At 53.7% G+C, this 19,052-nt stretch overlaps 2 protein-coding genes across 3 annotated transcripts in view; one reads left to right on the forward strand and one right to left on the reverse strand.

Moving 5' to 3' along the window:
* Positions 1–11,910, forward strand: part of RIMS4 (regulating synaptic membrane exocytosis 4) — a 59,607-nt gene extending 47,697 nt beyond the window's left edge. For both annotated transcript variants that reach the window (XM_017877998.1, XM_017877997.1), the window contains exons 3-6: positions 5,514–5,626; positions 5,928–6,029; positions 6,671–6,810; positions 7,351–11,910. In XM_017877998.1, coding sequence (XP_017733487.1) covers positions 5,514–5,626; positions 5,928–6,029; positions 6,671–6,810; positions 7,351–7,569 — 574 coding nt within the window. In that variant the 3' untranslated portion in view covers positions 7,570–11,910. The remainder of the gene's footprint in view (positions 1–5,513; positions 5,627–5,927; positions 6,030–6,670; positions 6,811–7,350) is intronic.
* Positions 11,911–12,887: 977 nt separating this feature from the next.
* On the reverse strand, positions 12,888–18,169 carry KCNK15 (potassium two pore domain channel subfamily K member 15). The gene is given in 3 exon segments (XM_017877999.1): positions 12,888–12,924; positions 12,926–13,595; positions 17,871–18,169. Coding segments are annotated over 3 exon segments (990 nt in total). The 5' UTR covers positions 18,154–18,169.
* Between the last annotated feature and the right edge of the window lie 883 nt (positions 18,170–19,052).

The following is a 19,052-nucleotide window of genomic DNA, read 5'->3' on the forward strand; positions in this document are numbered from 1 at the left end:
AAAAAAAAAAAAAAAAAAAAAAAAAAAAAAAAAAAAAAAGGATTTGAAATGCAAGAAATCTCATTTCACCATTAACACAAAATAAAAGGCCAGCAGAACACAGGTTGTAATCCTGTTTCAGGGCTTTGCGCCTGTCCAAGTGGCACATGTCCCTGGAAGGGATCCGCTGCTGCAGTCCTCCCCAAAATGGCTTGGGCTTGTTCTCAGGCATCCAGATGCTGCACTTACTAACAGGTCTAGAATCTGAAATGCCATGAAAATGCCAAGAATGTAGCAAGGAGGCTCTCCCAGGCCAGGCAGCAGGCCCAGCAGGCCACGGTATCTCACCCTTTGATTCACTCAGCAGGTCCTCAGTGCTAAGCACCTTGCCTGCACTAGCTCTCTGACCCTCCCCAACAACTCAGCAAGATGATTACTATTTATTCCCATTTTCCACATGAGGAAACTGCAGCTCAGAGAGATTAAGACACTTCCCACAGGTTGTATGATACTGGAATCCAGGGTCTATGTTACACCAAATCCAGTCTTCAACCCATCCTTTATTTTCCCAGTGTGAGTCCTGCTGTAGGGCTTGGCAGTGAACATTTATTGAGCTCCTGTTGCATACAAGGACTTGTCAAAGTTGTAGCACATATGCAGTACTTAATTCAGTAAGCTCTTTTATACCCCTGTGCTCATGGATGCCGTAAGCAGAAAAACGTTTGAAACTGAGACAGCACAGGCACTGGCCAACGAAAAGACCAGACACTGTCCATGAGGCAGTGTGATTTCGTTTGCAGTTAAGAACACTGAAATGCAGAGGCAGTAACAACTTGTCAGAGGTCACACAGCAAGCGGTTGGCTAGTGAGGAGTAGAGGCAGATATGATTTTGTGACCTCTGCCTTCTTTTCGTGCTCCAGGAAAGACCCCAAGGTGGAGTCAGGTCTCTGATGCAGTTGGATTTCTGGCTAGTAGGGCCTGGCCACCACTTTATTCCACCTTCCTCCAGCCCCCAGGAGGACGTGGTAACCTATTCAGGGTTTCTGGGGCGTCAGCCGGGTTCCTTGGCAGCTAGCAAGGCTCCCTGGGATAGGAAATCAGGCAGCCGCCCAGATATTATAAACAATTACCGCTAATTACCAGGCCTGCCAGTTCCCCATTGTCTGCTCACAATCCCACCAGGAACTGAGGAGCAGACAATGATGATGTTGGAGGAAACTTTCAATTTCAGGCTGCAGAGGGCCTCCCTCTGCCTGGGAGGCTGCACTCCTTCCATGCCTGGAATCTGTGAGACCCCCACCATTTCTCGGGCTTTTGGAGCCCAGACACTCCTTACAAAATGGAGCCTGACCCCCCAGATGGCTGGGAGGGTAGGGTGGAAAAGAGACGCAGGGGCATGGAGGAAAGGCCACGTCACCAGTGTGAAAGAGGCCAGGGGTCCCCAACCCCAGGGTCCCCCCAGGGTTACTGGCCCCTGGCCTCTTAGGAACCAGGCCGCAGAGCAGATGAGCAGTGGGCTAGCGAGCATTACCGCCTGAGCTCTGCCTCCTGTCAGATCACTGACAGCATTAGATTCTCATAGGAGCGTGAACCCTACCGTGAACTGTGCATGAGAGAGATCTAGGTTGCGGGCTTCTTATGAGAATCTAACTAATGCCTGATGATCTGAGGTGGAGCAGTTGCATCCCAAAACCATCCCCTACTCCCTGCCCCAGTCCATGGAAAAATTGTCTTCCACAAAACTGGTCCCTGGTGCTGAAAAGGTTAGGGACCCCTGGTCTAGACCATGGCTTCTGTGCTGTTAATTGAGGGTCTTTGGTTTTGCAAGAATAGTGGGTACACATTTCAGTCCCCAGACACTTAAGTGACTTTATTTTTTTCACACTTCCTCTCTATAAAAAACCATTGTTGCCTAATTGTTAAGATAATAGACTTGGAAGCCTGACTCTCTGGGTTCAGATACCACTCAGCTTCTGTCTTGGTTTGGCTTCTTCCAGAGCAGACCCTGACTCAAAGATTCAAGTGGAAATTGGATATTTGGCAGGCCATCCCAGGAATCCCCAGTGTGGGAGCTGCAAGGAATGGGATGGGAAGGGAGGGGAGCTAATAACGGATGCATCATCAAGCCTGCTACCACTAAGGGCAGCTGGAGCTCAGGCCCACTGGGGAGCCTTGGGAGGCTAGGTGAACATTCACCTGCATTATCCCCACTGCAGACTCCCAGTTTGTCACTGGGTGGGGGCTGCTTCTGGGCCATGAACCCTCAGGTGCTTCTAGCCTGCCCTGTGCCACAGGCTGAATTTTCTCCCCCAGCAAAATTCAGAATTCTCACAGCCAGAAAATAAGCCCTGAGACCTAGTGGCAGGTATAAGAGCAGGTAGCCTCCGAGTATAGAAGTGAGTGCCAAGGGGTAGGGTGGGGCCGTGCAGTACCTGTGTGATTTGGGCAGGTTTCTTAACTCTCCAGCTCATCTATAAAATGGACCCAGTAATAGTATTGACCTCATAGGGTTGTTGTGAGGCTGAAATGAATTAATAAGTATACAGCACTTTGACATTTGTGGCATTTAGTGAGCACTGGGAGTTCACTGTTGCTAATCTGTGTATCAAGTCCCCCTGTGTCCTCTGTTTGCTGAAAACTTAGACTCACTTAGTTCAGGATTTTCCCAAAGGTTATGCCTGTGTCCTGGGGAAGTTTATGTAGAAAGAAGCCATGTAAATTTCTAGAACAGGCCCAGGGTAACAGTCAAAGTATTTAATCGGAAGCACAGGTCACAGCTACTGATAACACTATTTCGTATTGCAACCCACATCCCCCCCCCGCCCCACCCGCCGGCCCACATGAATTTTCTATTTATTTATTCCTAAGATTTCTATCATTTACCACCTTCTAACATACTGTAATGTTTATGATATTAATTGTGTATAATATGTTACTAGAATCTAAGCACCTCAAGGGCAGGAATCACTGTTCACTGACATGTTCCAAGTGTCCAGAATAGTGCCTGGACACAATAGAGTGCATAGTATGTGCTCAGTAAACATTTGTTGGATGAATGAATGGATCATATGGATGCTGGCCATAACACCTGGTGTACCAGCTGGATGTCAGTGAGGGCTCGCGTCCAGTAGCATGGGCTGCTATTATTGTGGTGCTCAGACACTGGGCACAGAGTATGTGTTCCTCAATCATCGTCCGTCATTCTGCTGTCTCCTGGAACATGATCTGACTGTCTGCTCCTGGTCACTGTTTCCCATTGGTCTCAGCCACTTCTCTATGCCCAGACCACCAGGACTCTATGAATCTGCCCTTCCATCCAGTGCACCTGGATCATATTTTCCTCTTGAGGGTGTGGAGGGACATACAGAGCCTCCGAGATCTCCCAGGGGGTCACTTGACAAGATGCCCAAGCAGCCATTTCTCTAGAGTGTTCTGCCCTTTTCTTAGCTCCACCCAATAAGCAGGGTGGGTGCAGGTGTCCTCTGCTTTCAGATGCCCCCAGCCTATCTGGAGTTTTCTGTCTCCCCCAGCACTCACCAGCTGGGGACTGCAGACCTTCCTCAAGGATCCTGCAGCATCTCAGCAATCTTCCCTCCTTGCCTGACTTCCTCTGCTCTCCCAGGCTGAGGATATGTCTGTTTCGGGGCAGGATAGCCTAGTTTTGTACTTATTCTTTCAAGTCTGTTCCTTAGATTTGGAACTGAAAAGTCAGGAGCCCAAGTCTCTTGCTCTGTACCTCCTGCTGGGTCATTCCTTCTCTGAGGCAGCAAACATAGGACACCCTGGCTACTGTCTGAATGGGGAAAGCAGCCAGGGGTATTAGGAAATCAGGAAAAGGAAAAGCACTCAGGCTGAATATTCTGCCATTAGCTCTGCAGATAGCTTAAATAAAAACAGAACACTGGGGGACCTCACATGGCTCAGGGAAGAATTGGGCAGCCAGGACTGGGTAGCGAGTAGAGTTTATGGGTTTTGCATGAGGGCAGGCCATTCTTGTGACTTTTAGTCTCCAGGATTCTGTTTTTTATTTCCCAGAGAGAGGTTTTGATTGGCTTGACTTGGGTTAAGCATCTAACTCTGTATGCATCAGCTCTGGCCAGGGAATAGTGTCACCATTTTGCTCGGCAGATGTGTTTCTTATCTCAATGATGGTGATAAAGATCAAAAGCCAACCTCTTGGGCTAGGTGTGGTGGCTCACCCCTGTAATCCCAGCACTTTGGGAGGTTGAGGTGGGTGGATCACGTGAGGCCAGGGGTTCGAGACCAGCCTGGCCAATGTGATGAAACTCTGTCTCTACTAAAAACACAACAATCTGCTGGATGTGGTGATACACATCTGTATTCCCAGCTACTTGGGAGGCTGAAGCGTGAGAATTGCTTAAACCCAGGAGTTCAAAGCTGCAGTGAGCCAAGACTGTGCCACTGCACTCCAGACTGGGCAACAGAGTGAGACTCTGTCTCAAAAAAAAAAAAAAAACCTCCTGTGGTTGTGGTGAGGATCAGATGAGAAAATGGGTTGCAAGTGCTTTGGTCCTCAGGATAACAGGGGCACATCAGGCATGGTACTTAGTGCCTCATCGCACTTAATACAACAGACCTAAGAGACGGGAACATTATTATTCACATTTCACAGATGAGAAAGAGACACTTAGAGAAGTGAAGGGAGTGGGGAGAACTTACTCAAGCTGTCTTAAGCAAAATAATAAAATTATCTTTGTTGTTGCTGTTGATATTGACTTAATGTAACCAAAAGATGAAGTAGCTTGCTTCAGGCAGAGCTTGATCCAGGAGCTCACACAATGCTGTCATTTTGATGGTTTTGTTCTCAGGATCCAGATGGTAGCCACATAGCACCAGAAGCTCCAGTCCTGCATCTCAGGCTCAAATCTGGTGGGAAAGAGAGCGTCTCACTCACCATAGTTCAAACAAAGCTTCCAGGCCTGATTCTTGTTGGTTGAACTGGGCCACATGCCTGTCTCTGAGCCGATCACTGGCCAAGGGGAAGGGATGCCCTGATTGACCAGGCTGAGCTGGAGGCCCAGTCTCAGGAGCTGTTCCCTCCACCCCACTGTGATCATGTGCCATGGGGAGGGGGCTCCACAAAGAAAATTTGAGATCCTGTTACCAGAGGAAGGGGAAGTGAATATTAGGTGGCCAAGCAGCAGCAAGAAATGCACCCCTCCGAGTCCAGAGCCCCTTGCAGTAGAGCTCACATTTTCACATGCAAGGGCATCATCTGTGGCTTGCGTTAAAATTCAGATTCTGATTCAGCAGCTGGGGGTGGAGTGGGCTGCAGTTCTATGTATCTAATTAGTTCCCAGGTGATGCTGATGCTGTTGGTCTCTGAACCACATTTGGAGTATCAAGGCACTAAACCACATGAGCCAGATACTGGGTAAACCTTATCTCCATCCCAAGAGGGAAGTCTCAGCATATCCATTTCATGGAGGTTGACTGCCTGAGTCCAGAGTTGTCAGTCAGCCACTGGGAACCACTGGGAACATGTGCTTTGTCTCATCTTTTCCTCTCGCAGCCTTAACTATGGAGGAGTTTGCCTGGCATCAGATGCCCAGTTCAGTGACTTCCTGGGAAGCATGGGGCCAGCACAGTTTGTGGGCCGCCAGACGCTGGCCACCACACCCATGGGTGAGTGCCCCAAGGCTGGTTTCAAATGGACTAGGGGAGGTGGGGGATCACACCAGAAGCCCAGCATCTCTCCCTCCTTCCCCTCTGCCCGTTGATCCATCCTCTGCGCATGCCACCTAGAGCCCAGGGCACACTCGCCAGCCCTCAGCAGAGCCTAGGCACTTGGTGGGAGTTGGTTCTGGTCTTATCCTGGGCTGGGAGCAGGGGAAGGGGGTTTCAGCTCTAAGTAGAGGGGAAGAGCTGAGTCCCAGCTTGAGCTTCTGAGCCATTTCCCAGTCTCATCTCTTGGTGCCTCTTGCAGGGGATGTGGAGATTGGCTTGCAGGAGCGGAACGGTCAGCTGGAAGTGGACATTATCCAGGCCCGGGGACTGACAGCCAAGCCAGGCTCCAAGACACTGCCAGGTCTGGGGCCTACCCTCCCCTGCAGGGTTGGGGTGGAGGTCAGGGAGGATATCCTGATGGGTACTGAGGGCCTTGAAGAGAGAAAACTGGGCCCAACTGTGGGGACCCCCATCCCAACTGTAATGTCTTATGTGGAACTGGTAGTTTAGGGTTTGTTTGGGGAGCCAGTTGAGATTGTCTGTTGACCTTGTTCCTCTCCTCCACTGGACACATGGTGCCCAGTGGTAAGAGCTGGAAGGCAGGAACCATCTTTCCTGCTTATCGTTATACCCCAGTGCTTAGCAGAGTTTTTGGCCTGCAGTAGGTGCTCAGGCTTGGTGAGTGAGTGGGTCCACAGATGGACGCATAAGCCAGGGAGAGGGTGGGCACATCACGGACTGAGGGAGGAAACAGGTGAGCGAGTGAGCAAAGGAAGGGGAGACAGTGAGGACCACCAGAGAAGGTGGGGCAGGCTGCACCCAAGCCCCGCTGTACCTGCTGCCCCCAAATGCCCACCCCCCATGTGTCCTGGTGCGTCCTCCCCAGACCCCATGGGGGCATACCTATCTCCAGCAGAGGGTGGGCAGCCTCCCTCTGTTGCACCCTTTGCCCACCATTTGAGGGCCAAACTAGAACTCACCCCTGCTGGCCTCTGTCCTCAGCGGCCTATATCAAGGCCTACCTGCTAGAGAATGGCGTCTGCATTGCCAAGAAGAAGACCAAAGTCGCTCGCAAGTCGCTGGACCCACTGTATAACCAGGTGCTGCTGTTTCCCGAGAGTCCCCAGGGCAAAGTCCTCCAGGTGAGGGGCATTAGTACGCTCACATGTATGTGCACGAGCACACATGCACAGGACCAGAATGACAGGAGAGCACCCCTGGCGGGGGGTGTCTCTGGAGGGCCTCGCCTGGAGGAAATAGGTGAGGCCCTCAGTTCACTGTGGCTGAACTGAGCTCCACAACTTGCTGTGCAACTTTGAACAAGTTCCCTTCTGACTCTCAGTTCCTTCATCCATAAAGTGGGGACCCTAACGGTACCTACCTGATAACATTCTGGTGCCAGTGGAATGTGTGCTGTGTGCAGGAAAAGTATTTGCAGTTTTGCCTACAGCAAGTGTTCTACCCATTACCATCAACACCGTCACCATCACCGTCACCAGCCTCTGGAGGCAGGGGCTTGGCATGGTGCCTGTGATAAGAAGGGCCTGTTGAGGAATTGCAATTTTAAGGAGGTAGAAATCACAGGACTGAGATGGATTGGGCATGGGGGCGACCCAGGTTCTGCTTCTCGGCCTGTGAGTGGCACTGGCAGGATTTGAACCACTGTGTCTCTTGCCCCGCAGGTGATCGTGTGGGGGAACTACGGGCGGATGGAGCGGAAGCAGTTCATGGGTGTGGCTCGCGTGCTGCTGGAGGAGCTGGACTTGACCACCCTGGCCGTGGGCTGGTACAAGCTCTTCCCCACCTCCTCCATGGTGGACCCAGCCACAGGCCCCCTGCTCCGGCAGGCATCCCAGTTGTCCCTTGAGAGCACCGTGGGGCCCTGCGGAGAGCGCTCTTAGTGCTGGGATGGGGAGGGGCTCCCCAAGATGGCCTGGAGACCACCCAGCCCTGACCTGGGACCCCAGGCCCAGGGGCACATTGAACAGGAGGACGGGGCTCTCCCCCATAGTGGGGAAGCAGAATGGGGAGACCTGCCCCCCTTGGGCCCCTCCTCACCCCTTCTTTGCCTCCTACCCCCTGAGACCTTCCCTCTCCCAACGGGATTGGCTACACTTTTGACTTGGCCGGTTCTTGACCTGGTGGATGTGGCTGCAGTCCGGAGAAAGGAAAGATTGAGGTGGCAGAGCAGACCACTCTCCCTTCCCAAACTCTGTCCAACTTCTCCCCCTTTTTGCCTCCTCGGAAGCTCGCTGCCCAGAGCCAAGTCCAGAACCCAGCCGGCCATTTCCATGGTGCCAATTACCAGCAAGTGTCTTTCCTGCGGCACCGGGTTCAGGCAGCTACTCCTGCCCCAGAGATGAAGGGGCAGCTTTGCAAGGATCCGGAGCCAGCTCCCAGGGGCCCAGAGCCCCCACTTGAAGCGGAGCTTGGGCTTCCCTCTGCCTGCCCGTGGAAGGAGCTTTGCCGCAGCCTGTCCGAGTCCATCTGTCCATCCCCTCCTGCCTGCCCCTCTTCTGGTGGCTCTAGGAATTGGGGTTCAGCAGGGACCAAAGGAAAGGAGGAGGTGCCGGGGGCCTGGTACAGACCCCCAGGTACCTCGCTCCATGGGATTGCAACCAGCTAGTTTAGGAACCGCTGGCGGACTGGAAAGAATGTTGTCGTCTGTATTCTGGTGGAGGAGCTGTGGAACCTGAGTTTCCAGAACCCCAACCCTAGAGAGCATTTGGGGGGTGCTGTATTGGAGGGGGAGGCTAAAGAAAGTTGGGATTGGGATTGGTGGTGCCAAGATAAGGGTTTCTCAAATTGGAGAACCCCTCCTTGTTGCATGAGGTCGAAGGTCATCTTGTCTACCCCCCCTGCCTCCAGGCCAGGGGGCTGGGGAGGCAAATAGAGCCCCCCTATTTTAGTCTTTTTAAACAAACCATCCTATACTAAGGGCAGAACCCACTGCCCCGGCCTCAGTTACCTTGGCGGAAGGAAAGATGATGGTACGAGAGAAGAGTGAAGATGTGTGAGTGTCAGAACTGGGAGATCCCTTTTCCGGCAGGCCTGGGTAGCTGCCTTCCCAGCCCAGCCCTCCCTGGGGCCTGCGGGAGCCCTTTTGCATGCAAGGGAGGCTGGAGGCTGGCCCCTCTTTATAGAAGCACATTTCTGCCACCTCCCCTGGGAGGCACCCAGAAGCCTGCCACTCTTGACCTAGTCCCTGCTGTGTAGGGCATAGTCCAGGCCAGCTAGGTAGTTAGTGCTCCAAGCCCTGGGGCCTGTTCTTAGCTCATGCATAGTCCTTACAGAGTCCCAGGACTGGGGGTGGAGAGGAGACTCTAGTACATTCCAGGAGACCACTGTCTCCTTGCTGGCCTGGGCCTAGATGGGGCAGCCTGGCTCACAGGAGGCCAGCCCCTCCTCCTCCGCCCCCTTCCTTCCCCTGTCCCCTGTAGGGTTATAGCTGGAGCTGCCTGTTAGACTCGGCTGTTCTGATTTATTATTCTTGGTACTGACTTTCTTTATGAGGCACTCCTAAGGGTTGTAGGACCTTGGCAGAGGGGGCCTGGTCTCCATTAGAGGGTGTTGTTTTCCCCTGAGGACACCCAGGCTGCCTTTGGTCCCACCCTGTTCCCAGTGCCGGTCCCAGTCCCAGTCCCACCAGGCAACTCCTTCCATCTGGAAATCCTTCCCTTCCCTTAGCCTGTGTAAGCCCTGGGTATCCTTTAAAGTTCTGGTCGATGTATATCACCTCCACAGAGCTGCTTACCCTGCACTGGGAAGGGGAGTTGGAGATGCCCCCTTTACCCAGGAAGTCTTCAGAGCTTCCTGGGACCGTGGTGGGTGGAATCCCAAGGCTAGGGGCAGAAGGAGCAGGGCTCTGGAGGGACTCGCATTCGAGGCACAGAATTGGCCCCTTGCCTGTTTGTTTTTCTAACCAGTGTGATTTCTCTGCTGTTCGTTTATTACTCACCATTGGAATATTTTGAGCCAGGAGAGCGCCTTCTCTCTCCAGCCATCACCGCTGTGGTTGTTCAGGGGTAGCTTTTCAAAAACAGGGCAGAGCCTGGCTGTCCCAACCAGAGGGAGCAGGGGCTTGGCCCTGACAGCCTGAGCCCTTCCCCTGGTGTCTGCACAGCCTTTATAAAGAGAGAGAGAGAGCTCCGAAGCAATAACAACACCTGGGGGTGGTCAGTGAGGGCCCCCTCAATGATTTTCTTGTTTGTTCTGTGAAATCCCGCTCACCTCCTGGAGGGGTGGAGCAGCTGGGGGCTGGAGCCCTGTTTCTTTGTATCATCGTGAGCATGTGCCCCCTTCCCAGGGGCTGTGACCATTGGGAGTGGGAACTACAGTCTGTCCTCACCAAGGGTTGGGGGTTTGGGGAGGAGAGTGACATTTTCATCATTCGCTTTGGAGAACTTCAAGCCCATCCTGTCCCCACTACTGCCTGGCCCCTTGCTGACTCAGGCTGCACTGTTTGAAGAGGAGCAGAGAGGGTGGCACTGGGGGCCACAGGGGGGCTGGGGTCTCCGGGGGTGACTATTTTCAATCTCTGGGCCAAGATCACATGCAGGATACCATGGAAAGGAAGGAGCCATCTCCACTCTCCTTCTCCAGAACCCCCTTTGCATAGTAGAGGGGAAGGGCCTTTGGGACCATTAGTCCATTTCCATTTTACAGACAAGGAAATCAAGACCTAGCTTGGGGGGAAAAGCCACCCCTGGAGTCACCTGTGTGTTCAGTGACACCCCCAGCCTGGGTCCCCTCCTCCCAATAGAGGCTGAGCTGGAGCCAGGGCAGTATGAGGTAGGGCTGCCACTGCCCATACCTTCTCCTCCCTTCTTTCTTTGAAGCCTAATGGCCCCCAAAAGATGGGCAGGACAATCTGTAGCCCATCTGAGAGGTTGGGAAACTGAGGCCCAGAAACAGGAAGTGACTCACACAAGACCCCTCAGCAAGGGCACAAAGGGGGAAGAACTAGGGGCGCCACTGTTCTTCAGGCAACAGGAGACCGTTGCTCCAGTGCATGTCTGCTGGAACAAGGATTCCTAGTCTCTAAGCCCTGGGCTGCATAGCCCTGCTGGGCTCCACCTCTATAAGCCAGTGACTTCTCTGGGCCTGGGTCTGGGGGAGAGGGTTGCCAGGGAGACTTAGCTCTCCTGGGGGGCTGGCCCAGCTGACTGAGGGTACACAGGATTGGGTCTAGACCTCGAGGCCTGGGTGGAGGCCCCCAGTAAGGGGCCATCGCATCTTCAGGACCAACTGGTGGGTGAGTTAGGAAATACCAGCTCCTGCCTGGGGCAGTGAGGGAATGGGAGCAGCTGTGGGCGCCTCATTTCAGGGAAGTCATCAGCAAACCTTCACATGCAGTGAGACCTGGCCTTCCTATTGTGCTTTTCAGACTTCGTTTTCCAAATGCTTTTACCTCGAGTGTGCCCTTCTGCCCTCACAGGAGCCCCTGGGGAGAGGTGGTGGCCTGTGCTGTCATCCCCATTTCAAAGCAGGGAGCTGAGGTCTTGGGAGGGGAACGTCCTAAGGTCCCACTGTATTAATGGGTGGGCAGGACTGGAACTCGGTTTTCCAATAGCCCAGAGCTCACTCTTTTACACCCAGAGGTGGAGCAGATGGCTTAGGGGGTGGTTATGCACTTCACAAGCCAATTCTCTTCAGCCAGGAGCTCCTGGGTGCATTTCCGTGTCAGAAACAGCACCAAGTCCCAGCCCCTCTGGAGGCACAGCTGTTGCGTCAGGCAAGGCTACCTGCATTTATTTATTGAGCAGCAGCGCTGTATCAGGCCCAGGGACCCAGCCCCACTCCCTGTTCCCCCATGGTGCCTCCGAGGCCCTCTGGGAGGGCCTCACGTCTGGAGCAGCACCTCAGAGTGGACGGAAAGCATTAGCGTCCACGAGCTCACCCGACGCCGAGCCTGTGAGGTGGGCCAATGGTGCCCACTGAACCCAGTGCTTCAGTGAGGTCAGAGTGGAGCTAAACCCAGGGCTGTGGGCATCACCTCTGGAGCCCTTTCACTCTATGACTGCTTCCTGGGCAGGTGGCGGGAAGGCAGGAGCCCGGGTCCTTAGGCTGGGGGCCTCTCTCCATCCACCCACCTTTCCCTCATTTCCCTCTCTTGGAGCAGGAGCCGCCCAGGCCTTTAGGGAGGGAGGGTTTCTGGGGCCCCTGGGTTGGAGTGGGGTCACGTTGCATTGTGTTCATGACCATGTAGCTCATGTTGAAATTAAAGTTTTTGGCTTTTCTAACCTGGCTCGTTCATGCTTTGTGTTGAGACAGCCCTATCTGGGAAGACAAGGAAAGTGAGTGAGTGGAGGCTTTGAGTGCCACGGGGTGCCAGGATGCCACACCTTGGGCTTTGTCTCTGCCCCCTTATGGTGAAGGGGCCTGTTCCAGAAAGTCCCGCCAGAGATGCATAAGAGGGAGCAGGGTTCTGGATGAACCCAGTCATTCTACAGATGTGGAAACTGAGGCCCTGGGAGAGGATGAGATTCTCCAAGGTCACATTGGTGATTGATGGGACCCGGAACACAGCTTGTCCCATGGCATTCTGCTGCGTCCAAGTGGTCCCAGTACGTGGCAGGTGGGTGACAGCAAGGCCTCCCTCATCTTGAAGGGGGGCTGGCCAGGGACAGAGCATCAGCCCTCTGGGGAAGAGAGGCCGCCGTTCACACGTGGGTTGACTCCACTCTACACACCGCGCAGAGAATGAGATCATTTAGCGCTGAGATTGACCCACTTGTCCACACTGGACTGTACACGGTCCCATTTGGTCCACCTTTGTTCCCCATGCTTCTTGTAATGTGAGCGTCTGACCTCACTAATTCCAGCGAGGATTCCAGTGTTGAAAGTTGCACGTTTCAACCGTTACTCAGAAAACCAGCCTCTTCACAACAGAAAAGTTGCTCTGGAGGGTCGGCTCTGACGTGGACCTGTGCAGAGCCTCTCCTGGGTGCTGATGTGGCCACGCCCTCATACAATTTGGACTACAAGGAATTTGCTCCTACAGGGTGACCCTAGAGCCTGCTTTGTGCTTATGATGTGACTGTAATATATTTTTGGAGAGGAGGGAGGGGACTTAGCCACAGACGGTAATGAGAAACTGCTCGTGGCAGAAGACCGCCAAGAGGCCCCTCACCCGTCTCCAAACCCGGGGGGGGGGGGGCCCTAATAGCTGAAGCCTGATCCTCCCGTTCCAGATTCGACCCTGACCTGGGTGGGGTTGTCAGATGGACTTCCGCCGGGCCCCGAGCCTGGGTCCCTCCACCACTCATGACCCCCGGGCTCGAGTGGGGCGAGAAGCCCAGGTTGTCGCGGGCGCGTCTCTCCAGCTGGTGTACGTGGCAGGAGACGGAGGCGGAGCCCCGGGAGCTGGCCGGGCGGCGGGGCAGGCAGGGGCCGCGGCTCTCGGGCGCCCCCGGGCGGCGCTGACTGGGGCGGCGGGCAGCGCGCTCAGGCCAGTCGGCGCTGGCAGCCAGGAAGCGCAGGACAACGAGGTTGAGGAAGGCGCTAATGACCGTGAGCCCCAGGAGGATGTAGACGAAGCTGAAGGCCACGTAGGGGGGCTTCCTCTGCAGCGCTTCGCCGCTGTGCAGCGCCACGAAGTCGCCGAAGCCGATGGTGGTGAGGGTGATGAAACAGTAGTAGTAGACGTGGAAGAAGGTCTAGCCCTCGAAGTGCGCGAAGGCAACGGCCCCGAGGGCCAGGGTGGCGGCGCACGCCAGCAGCCCGGCCACCACCAGGTTCTCCGCGGACACGCGAGGCCGCCGCAGGCCCAGGCAGCGCTTGGCCGCCAACAGGAGGCGCCGCACCAGCGCGTTCAGCCGTTCGCCCAGGCTCTGGAAAGTGACCAGAGTCAGCGGGATGCCCAGGAGCGCGTAGAACAGGCAGAAGACCTTGCTGGAGTCCGTACCCGGCGCGGCGTGGCCGTACCCTATGCAGGGAGAACGGAGGGGAAGGCTGTGAGCGCCCAGCTCCAGTTGACTACAGTCCCGCCCGCAGCCTGCCTGCCCGGCGTCCCTCCCCGGCCCCGGGGCTAGAAGGGCATCTCCAAATACTAGTCCTAACTAGGTCATTCATCACCCCAAACTGCAGACAACCCAAGTGTCCCTCGACTGGAGAATGAGTAAACAACCCGTGGGGCATCCAAACACTGCAATTCTTCTCAGCAACTGAATGAACTCCTGTAACTTGCGGCAACGAAGGATGGATCTCAACTGTCTCCAGCTGCGTGGGGGAAGACAAGCTCCAAAGCCTACAGACCGCATGGTTCCATGTAAATGACATTCTGGAAATGGCAAAACTGTGGCGACAGAGAACAGATCTATGGTTGGTTGCCAGTAGCTGGGGTTAGGGACAGGCTTAACTACAGAAGTCGTGGTGGAATTCTGGGGGTTGATGGCAATGTTCTGTCTTGATCGCGGCTGTAGTTACCTGACAGGTATTCATTTGTCAGGCGCGTACACAGGAAAATGGTGAGTTCTACTGTATGTAAATTATGCTTTAATGAAAAAAAAAAAAGCAAAACTTGCCCCACTTTCCAGCTATACGCCGAGCTGCTTCCCCAGCTAGCATGTCCTCTCCACATGCCTTTTCCCCTGACTACCTCCCCCTCCACTGCTCAGCCTGCCCACACTAAACACCTTTTGGTTCTGATTGTCTGGCGTGGGGATTCTTACTGGGTCCCTTCAACTACTATAGGGAATCTAAACACGACTGGGCAACCTTCAGTCCTGGAACACCGTGCCATTGCAGGGGAATGAATGGGTATCTCATTGTGTATCTTTTCCTGGAAAGAGGAGCAGTCGCTTTCATGGTATTCTCAAAGGAGCCTGTACCCCAGGAACAGTCAGGTGGATCTTCCCAAAAAGAATGTGCCTCCTGTAACAGATTGGCCCTACCTGCCAAAAAGCAAAAAATACAAATCCTTTGACCAAGGTAGTTCCACAGTTAGGAAGTTAGCCCTTCAATATACACACGTGAGCAAAAATATGTGTGCACTTGGGTCATAATTGCAGCACTGTCAGTCATAGTGAAAATGAGAAACAATGTAAGTGTTCATCCAAAGGGGCCTGGTTAAATAAATTATAGTGCCATCCAAACCATGGGACACTACGCAGTAGCAGTTCTCAATCGAGAGTGGTTTTGCCCTTGAGGGGACACTTGGCAACATCTGGAGACATTCCGGTTGTCACAAATGGGGGGGAGGAGTGGGATGTCTGTGTGCTACTGGCATCTAGAGAGTAGAGGCCAGGGACACTGCTAAACATCTTGCAATGCACAGGACAGTCCCCACAGCCCCAAATGTCAGTAGTTCCAAGGCTGAGAAACCCTACAAACAAGAAGATGCAGCTCTTTAGAGACTGACATAAAAACATCGCCAACATATATTAAGTGAAAAAAGCAAGAGACAAACTGTGTGTATAATGTCTATATAATGTATGTGTATGTGTTTTAAAGGAATATATAGGCAGAGAATATATCTAGAAGGACACACAAGAAACTGGTAACTGTATTTGACCCAGGAAGGGGAATTTATGGGCTGAGAGACAGGGTGGGAGGGAAAATTCCTTTTCATTCCATACCCTTTTGTGCTCTGTGAAGTGTGTACTGTATGCATATATAACTTATTCAAAATATCAGCACTACATACATTTAAAGGCCTGTGGCTCCACTTCCACATTTCTGTTGCATAACCCTATCACTTTGCCTCTCTGTTATTTTGTGGAGAAACAGGACCTGCTCGTCACCAGACTGAGCTCTTTGAGGGCAGGGATGAAGGTGGTCACCTCTCTGTAGTCCCCATCACCAGGGTCCTGCACAGAGCTTGAGATAGACTAGATGCTCAATGAAAGTTGAAGCTCAACCAAATTGAAGGGGGTGCTAGTGAGAAACAGAGGAGTCTCTTTAGGAATAAGAGGCTTCCAGCTGTTTGGGACTGTGCCAGGTTTTGGCAAAGAGTGAAATGAATAAAGATAATAACTAATAATGACAGTAACTAATCCACGTATTCTGCATGCATTATCAGATTTAACCCTCCCAATGACTATATGACATGTTTTTATTCCCATTTTATAGATAAGAAAACTAGGTTCAGAGGGACAAAACTGCCCAAAGGCCACCGGCCTGAGCTATTAACCAGTACCTTCCACGGGCCTGAGCTATTAACCACTACCCTCCACGGGCCTGAGCTATTACCCAGCACCCTCCAGGGGCCCGAGCTATTAACCAGCACCCTCCATGGACCTGAGCTATTACCCAGCACCCTCCACGGGCCAGAGCTATTAACCAGCACCCTCCATGGGCCTGAGCTATTACCCAGCACCCTCCAGGGGCCTGAGCTATTAACCAGCACCCTCCATGGACCTGAGCTATTACCCAGCACCCTCCACGGGCCTGAGCTATTACCCAGCACCCTCCACGGGCCTGAGTTATTACCCAGCACCCTCCACGGGCCTGAGCTATTAACCAGCACCCTCACGGGCCTGAGCTATTACCCAGCCCCCTCCACGGGCCAGAGCTATTAACCAGCACCCTCCATGGGCCTGAGCTATTAAAAAACATCCTCCATTGCTTCAGTGCCTCTCTCCCATCCAAGCAAAGCCCAAATTCCTGGGGCCTGGCACGTGGCTCTCTGCAAGGCTAGCTTAAGCCGACTGGACCACAGAGGGTGGTGGTGCCCCCAAGTGGCCAGAAAAGGCAAAATTCCTCCTGTTTCCACTTGAGTCTCTTATATCAGCCTCCCAGATGTACCTCGGAGGTAAAGAACCAGGATAAGAGGCCAAAACCCCCTGGCAAGCCTCCAAAGAATATGGACAAGGCAGAGAGAACAGGTTGATGGCATCCCAAAGCAGTGGGCACGGTAACCAGGAGGGTCTCAGGCTGTACCAAGATAGGAAGCAGGGGTGTCCATGTGGACAGGAGGGGGCAAAAGAGCTGAATAAAAGCTGGGGCCATGTTGGCAAATAACGAATTATTACTAATGAATAGTGCCTCCTTGGCCTCAGGCACTATGTCAAGCATGTTACATGCTTGACCTTCCTGAAACCAGACAACCACCCAGTGAGGTAGGAACAGTTGCATTTTGCCTTTGGGGAAACCAGGGCTTGGACAGGTAGAATCAATTGCCAGAGAAGGCACATGGCAACAGAGATGAGAACAGAAATCCAGTCTCTGTGATTCCAGAACTCATGCTTTTAACTCCACTGCAAAAGCCACAGCTCACATTCACTTGCAAGAGCGTTATGGAGAAACTTTCCCCAAGGCACTGGCTTTCAGGCTGGTGATCCAAGCCCCACGGGGGTGCCTGGACACTCACAGTGGAGCCTGGGGAGTGGCCAGCACCAAGCCTGGAACCCTACAGAGCTCACTTCTCTCCTCCTTGTTCCCCCAGGCTTAGGTTCAGCAGATACCAACCAGATGGTAGTCATGGCAACAGCTGGTGGTCCAGATGCTCCAAAGGAACTGCTCTGCATCCCCGAGGGCAAGGTCCAGAGCCTGTGGTTATCAGTCATTCCTTTAACAAGTATTTATTGATCATCTACTGCACGCTAGGCACTGGTCATAGAGCAGTCCCTAAGACAGACTAGGTCCCCATTCTTATGGGGTAACAACAACAATTGCAATAATCAAAAATCTATGTTTTCTTTGTAGTGCTCTGTATGTGCCATTTCAGCACAGGCCCTGTCTGTGCATAGTCTGTCTCCTGGATAATAACTCTCACCACAGCCCTGAGATAAGGCCAATTAGCGACACTATTTTACAGAAGAGAAAACTCTGGCTCAGAGAGGTTGAGCAACTTGTCTAAGGTCACACAGCAAATGTGATGCAACTAGGCAAAGAAAAGCAGCTCCAGCCTCTTGGTCTCAGAGCCCCGCTTCATCTATATCCAAGCCCCTTGGACGTTTTCTGAGCACTTCCGGGTCACCCAGCCTCTTGGCAAACTCGATTTACTGATTCCTCCCGTCCCTGCCTGCGTGGGCTGACAGCTCCATTCAGCAGAGGGAGGCGAGGGAGGCGAGGGAGGCGAGGGAGGCGAGGGAGGCGAGGGAGGCGAGGGAGGCGAGGGAGGCGAGGGAGGCTCGGTGAGCCGAAATGACCCGTCTGAAGTAGCTCAGCTGGGCGGGGGCAGAGGTGGGACCGAAACCCAAAGGCGCCGCGGGACGGCTGGGGCTGGAGCGGGCGCAGAGGGAGGCTCCAGGCGGCTCACCGATGGTAGTGATGACGGTGATGGCGAAGTAGAAGGAGCCGGCGAACTTCCACTGGCGGCCAGCGCGGTGGGGCTCAGCCTGGCGCTCCAGGCGCTCCATCTCGCTGTAGTCCTCGGGGGAGAAGCCGAACTTCCTTCGGAGCGCGCCCCGCTTCTGAACCAGCAGTCGCTGGCGGCCACTCTCCGCCTCGGACTCGAGCGCATCGAAGACAGCGGCGCCCACCAGCAGGTAGCAGAAGGTACACAGGACCAGCCCCGCCGCGCGCACGCTCGGCCTCTGCATGACGCCCCGGCCCCGGTACCCGCCCCGGTCCCAACCTGCTCCATGTGCCCGGACCGCACGCTCCACCCCCTCCAGCCACGGCCCCACACAGCAGGGTTGTGACGGGCGGGGCGGAGCGGGGCGGCTGCTGGGCACCTGGAGGCTGGGATCGCCATGTGTCCGGGACCGAAGAGCCGCTCCCCTGTCCGCCTCCCACGCCCCTGCCCGGGGTTCATGTGTCTGCGAATAGTGAGATCTGAAGCCAAGGCCCAAATCCCCGGGCCTGCAGAAATCCTGTTCCTGCCGCTAACTCATGTTGTGACCTTGTGCCAGTCTTCCTTCCTTCCTTCCTTCCTTCCTTCCTTCCTTCCTTTTTTTTTTTTTCCCTCCCTCCCTCCCTTCCTCCCTTCCTTCCATTCCTTCCTTCATCCCTTCTTTCTTTCCTTCCTCTCTTACTTTCGTTCATTCCTCCCTCCCTCGCCTCCTTCCCCCCTTCCTTTCATTCCTCCCTCCCTTCCCTCCCTTCCTTCCTCCCTTCCTTTCATTCCTCCCTTCCTTTCATTCCTTCCTTCCTTTCATTCCTTCCTCCCATTCTTCTCTCCTTCCTTCCTTCCTTCCCTCCTTCCTTCCTTCCTTCCTTCTTTCATTCAGTCAATCAATCCTCAGACAAATATTTACCAAGCACCTACTGGTGCAAACAACATTCCTGTTGTAAGTAAAGGTGAAGTCCTAGTAAGGAGGGCCAGCTAACAATCAAACAAACAAAAAACTAATTTAAGACAAGAGTGATAAAGAAGGAAAGGGGAAAGTTTCTTGGGGAAGGTGAACCCCACGACCTAAGGTGGTGCTTAAAAACAGAACTGAGCATGGCTTGACAGCCAGAACTGCAGGGAAGCCAGTGTCGCTGGAGCTAGAGAATT

This window comes from Rhinopithecus bieti, unplaced genomic scaffold (assembly GCF_001698545.2).
Source record: "Rhinopithecus bieti isolate Rb0 unplaced genomic scaffold, ASM169854v2 scaffold_10347, whole genome shotgun sequence".
Lineage (NCBI taxonomy): Eukaryota > Metazoa > Chordata > Mammalia > Primates > Cercopithecidae > Rhinopithecus > Rhinopithecus bieti.